Source organism: Sinocyclocheilus anshuiensis, unplaced genomic scaffold (assembly GCF_001515605.1).
Source record: "Sinocyclocheilus anshuiensis isolate Anshui unplaced genomic scaffold, SAMN03320099.WGS_v1.1 scaffold1924, whole genome shotgun sequence".
In the NCBI taxonomy this organism is placed as follows: domain Eukaryota; kingdom Metazoa; phylum Chordata; class Actinopteri; order Cypriniformes; family Cyprinidae; genus Sinocyclocheilus; species Sinocyclocheilus anshuiensis.
The window spans coordinates 42,804-48,038 of record NW_015558721.1 but is presented as its reverse complement, the minus strand read 5'-3'; the positions used below and the strand labels follow the sequence as shown (position 1 = coordinate 48,038).

The window sequence follows — 5,235 nt, the reverse complement described above, 5'->3', positions numbered from 1 at the left end:
GGCATTTTAACGAGTACGAGTACGAGTACGAGTACAGGAGACCAGTATCGGGCCCGATAGGTGCATCCCTAAACTGAATTTGAGCAGTTATGCAAATATTGCAAAGTCTAGATGTGCAAAGTTAGTAGAGACAAATCCCAACAGACTAAAGGCTGGAATTAAAGCAAAAGGTAGTTCAACAAAATACTGACACAAGGATCCTTTTTCCAACTCAGTGATTCTGTTTTTTTTATTTATTATTATTATTTTTCTGGTATGTTGGTGTTTAATCTTTCACTTGGATGTTATAAATTGCACTGAGTAAATACAGCTGGATAAAACAAATACTGTGCCCTTCTTTAAAATGTGCAAAGCAACAAAATGTGATTATTTTAAAGTGGGTGATTCTTTTCTATGACTACTGTATATAGTTTCACAAAGAGCTCAAAATAAAACACATAAGTTTAGTCGTTTTAAAAGCTTTTATATATATTAAAGCTTATTTATATGTTTATAGTTAAACTAATTTAAATGCAAAGTTTAATATTAATTGTCAGTTCATACAAATAAGTAATTATAATTCGTATAATATAGATAATAGAATAAATAATTAACAGCAAAAGAAGGGCGAAGTTCTCTCACTGTAAACTGCTTTAATTTGAAGCAAAAGTTACAGGGGAACTCACAGCTGATTGGTCCAGTTTGGGTTTTCGATCTCTAACCCAGAATGAAACCTACTCCGGAACAGGGTATGCTGTAGTGTAAGTTACAAAACCTGCTCAAAACCAACCCAACATTTTGAGCCTGAAAGCTCAGAGTTTGCTCAAACCAATTGCAAACTTACCTGGGTAAAAAAACGAAACTGGCTTTGTCCAACAGGCCTCAAGTCTGAATTTATTTGATATAGTAAAAACAGTAATATTGTGTCAAATATTGCAACTGTTTTCTATTTGAATACATTTTAAAATGTAATTTATTCCTTTGATGGCTAAAAAAGTAATTTTTTTAGCATCCTTCAGTCGTCAGTATCATATGATTCTTCCAAAATCATTCTAATATGCTGATTTGGTGCTCAAGAAACATCACTATTATTAATTTTGAAAAAAGTTGTGTTGCTTAAATTGTTTTGTGGAAACCCTGATACATTTTTTCAGGATTCTTCGATGAATAGGAAGTTTTAAAGCATTAATGCTTTTAAATAAAAAGCATTTATTTAAAATATAATTCTTTTGTAACATTATTAATGTCTTTACTGTCACTTTTTATTTTTTGATTTGCAATTTAATGTATTCTTGCTGAAAAAAAGTATTAATTTCTAAAAAAAAAAAAGTACTGACCAAGCTTTTGAATGGTAGTATAAAAAAGTAAAAAAATTAAAATGACATTAGTTTTTAAAAATTAGTAATTGTAAAAAAATTGTCATATGACAGCACAATAAGCACAACACAAAAAAACAACAAAAAAAGACATGACATTTAAACATTTTAATGTAATGTAGCATAGCTTAAAGATAAAGATTATCACTATTTAAAATATTATTGAACTAACATGATTTAATTAAACTAATATTAAATAGTTTACCTCCAGGAATTGTGTACAGATCCTTGCAACATGGGGCCGTGCATTAGTGATGGTCGTGGATGAATGGCACAACAATGTCTCGTCACGGTATCTCTGTGCATTCAAAATGCCATCAATAAAACGCACTTGTGTTCGTTGTCCATAACATACGCCTGCCCGCCATCGAATGTGAGCATTTGCCCACTCAAGACGACGAACTGCAGTCAGGTCGAGACCGCGATGAGGACGACGAGCATGCAGATGAGCTTCCCTGAGACGGTTTCTGACAGTTTGTGCAGAAATTCTTTGGTTATGCAAACCGATTGTTGCAGCAGCTGTCTCAGGTGGCTGGTCTCAGATGATCTTGGAGGTGAAGATGCTGGATGTGGAGGTCCTGGGCTGGTGTGGTTACACGTGGTCTGCGGTTGTGAGGCCGGTTGGATGTACTGCCAAATTCACTGAAACACCTTTGGAGACGGCTTATGGTAGAGAAATGAACATTCAATTCACGGGCAACAGCTCTGATGGACATTCCTGCAGTCAGCATGCCAATTGCACTCTGCCTCAAAACTTGCGACATCTGTGGCATTGTGCTGTGTGATAAAACTGCACATTTTAGAGTGGCCTTTTATTGTGGCCAGCCTAAGGCACACCTGTGCAATAATCATGCTGTCTAATCAGCATCTTGATATGCCACACCTGTGAGGTGGATGAATTATCTCGGCAAAGGAGAAGTGCTCACTAACACAGATTTAGACAGATTTGTGAACAATATTTGAGAGAAATAGGCCTTTTGTGTACATAGAAAAAGTCTTAGATCTTTGAGTTCAGCTCATGAAAAATGGGGGCAAAAACAAAAGTGTTGCGTTTATAATTTTGTTCAGTGTATATTGGCACATCATGTTTATGCAAATCTGGCAGTTTGTTTTATTTTAAATGTGCTACCTGCCAAAGGGCTATTTTGAGCACGCATTTTGCATTGCAAATTTGCATAGCATGTAGCAGCAACAGCGTATCTCTTTTTTAACTATTGGATACATAAATATTTTTGCAGGTTTGTCATGTGTTAAAACATGCACTTAAACTTGCCCAATATTTAATTGATTCTTGACTCTTCTGTTCGCCTGCAGATAATATTTGTGGCGATTCTTCTCCAGAGTAACCTGGAATGTTTAGAGCCTCTTCTTATTCCCATTCTGTCTCTGTACATGGGAGCTTTGGTGCGGTTCACTATTGTGGGACTGGGCTACTACTGTAACGTCCATGACAACATTCCTGAATCAAGTAGCCTCGAACTGGGGGTATGTTTATCGAAAAGATTTTTGCAGACAGATCAGAAAGTTGCTTCCTATATTCAGACTACTTTTGGTCACTTCCAGGGCGATGTCACCGTAAGGAAGATGCTTAGTTTCTGGTGGCCGCTTGCCCTCATTTTGGCCACTCAGCGCATCAGCAGGCCCATTGTCAATCTGTTTGTCTCTCGGGACCTCAAAGGCAGCGCCGCATCAACTGAAGTGAGTACTGATGAATGATAGTATGCACTACAACACACAGCAGCCAGTTCTAACCAAATTATGTGTGTTTGCTAGGCGGTAGCAGTACTCACAGCAACATATCCAGTTGGTCATATGCCCTACGGATGGTTAACAGAACTGCGTGCCATCTATCCAGCTTTCGATAAGGTAGGTGAAGGTTTTAACTAGCAACTGCATAGCAGCACCCTGGCAACCATCATGAATGTCACAGCATGTTTTTTACAGACAAAAAAACAACTCATTTAAAAATGTAGGTCCTATCCAACTTCTTAATGTATATTATTGTATTTTGCTGTTTGGTAAGAGATTTATGTAAGACCTTAGTAACTTTTATTTGTTTGGTTTGTCCTGAGGCTTTGGAATGTTTTTTAGTCAACACCCTATGACTAGTTTTCACAATAAGATGTTTCGTCCTGCAGATAATTATGTACCATTCAAAGACCTACAACTCTCAGACTAACGTGCCTGATTCAACATGTTTAGGTTTTGCCCCTTTCTGATTAGAGACCAATTATCAGCTTTCTGTTGTATAAGAGGCATTAGGTTTTCATTTTATGATTGTGTGTTGGTGAGATTGAGTGAAAGATTTAGGTTGGGCAGAACTTGTTTTGTATCTTCTAAATTATGTTTTTGCTGTCACTAGCACTCAATGTTCTCCTGGTAGACAAGAAAGATAACAACATAGTTTTCATTGTTGATGCACATAGTTGTGTAGTGGGTGTGAAAACATCTTTATTGTTTTCGATGGTTTGATGGATGGTGCCGAATTAGTATGTTTTAAGTATGCATTGAATGTATCATATTGTCTTATTTTTTTAATTAAATCTTTTCAAAAATGTTTTTTTCCACACAAGCATAATGGCTTAGCTTTATTATTTTAACCTGTATTGTTTGGAAGATAAATAATATCTGTACTTCTTTTTTTTAACAGAATAACCCTACTAATAAGTTAGCCAGTGGTCTGACGGTCACCAAATCACATATCCAGAGATTCACGCTTTGCTCTTTTCTCCTCTCCTTGACGGTAAGATCTAATAATCATTAAATTAGACATTACTATATATATACAGTATATATATATATATATATATATATATACACACACACACACACACACACATATATACTTATGTATATATGTATGTATTATGTACATGAATTGATTAAAAATGACAGTAAAGACATTTATAATGTTAAAAAAGATTTCTATTTCAAATAAATGCTGTTATTTTGAACATTCTATTCATCAAAGTATCCTGAAAAAAAATGTTTATGGATTCCACAAAAAGTCTATTAAGGAGTACAGCAGTTTCAACAATGTTATTAATAAGGAATAAGTTACACTTTAATCTGTATTTAAAATAAATTATTTTAAATTGTAATATCATTATTATTACTGTTTTCACTGTATTTTTGATTGACTATATGCAGCCTATAAGATAATGTTTTCAAAAACATTAAAAAGCCTTACTCACCTCAGACTTTTAGATGGTAGTGTAGGGCTTTTTTTAAACCTCAAGATAAATCATGAACATGCTGTTTAGCTTTAGGTATAGTAGCATGTCACACCGCAGGACTTGTCAGCTGTTTCATGTTCAGTATTTATAACTACCCTTTTACATTTAATCATTTACATCCCTCCTGATGTAACAACCATATCACTCCTGCAGTATCATGGCACAGTTGTCACTGCTTAAAAAAAAAAACACACAAAAAACAAATGCTGAACCTGAATTACATACATGTATCCAGAGTATTATTTCGTAATGTTTTGAGTTTCAATTGGTATGTCAAGTCTGTGTCTGTTCAGATCAGCTGCTCAAGTTCCAACATAAAACATGGATCCTCTCCTGCACATGAAAACAGCGTGCATTTTTCACATGCCATACAACCAGTAAACACTGATTTCAGTTCCCACGTTGATCGTAAACTTTTTTTTTTTTTTTACTTGTCCTGCTCTGACCTCTGACAAAAAAAAACAAAAAACAACAGGTTAAAATGAGTCACAATATATATAATGCAAGTCCAGCGGTTTGTGTCTCAAAACACCACCAGCAGTGTTCGAACTATACCGTGGACTTTGGGGGAGCCCACTTGTTTGTTTTTTTATAACGGGGGGGTGGGGGGTTGGGTTCGTGCGCTTGCGCGTGCCTCAAAAGAG

The 5,235-nt window shown here is 35.5% G+C and overlaps 1 protein-coding gene across 3 annotated transcripts in view; it reads left to right on the top strand.

Annotated features, from left to right (window-relative positions):
• ankha (ANKH inorganic pyrophosphate transport regulator a) overlaps nucleotides 1-5,235 on the top strand; it is a 22,455-nt gene that overhangs the window by 10,339 nt on the left and 6,881 nt on the right. For 2 of the 3 annotated variants that reach the window (XM_016477770.1, XM_016477769.1), the window contains exons 5-8: nucleotides 2,670-2,840; nucleotides 2,919-3,053; nucleotides 3,129-3,221; nucleotides 4,006-4,098. In XM_016477770.1, the coding sequence (XP_016333256.1) occupies nucleotides 2,670-2,840; nucleotides 2,919-3,053; nucleotides 3,129-3,221; nucleotides 4,006-4,098 (492 nt within the window). The remainder of the gene's footprint in view (nucleotides 1-2,669; nucleotides 2,841-2,918; nucleotides 3,054-3,128; nucleotides 3,222-4,005; nucleotides 4,099-5,235) is intronic. The other variant, XM_016477771.1, reaches the window with a different exon arrangement.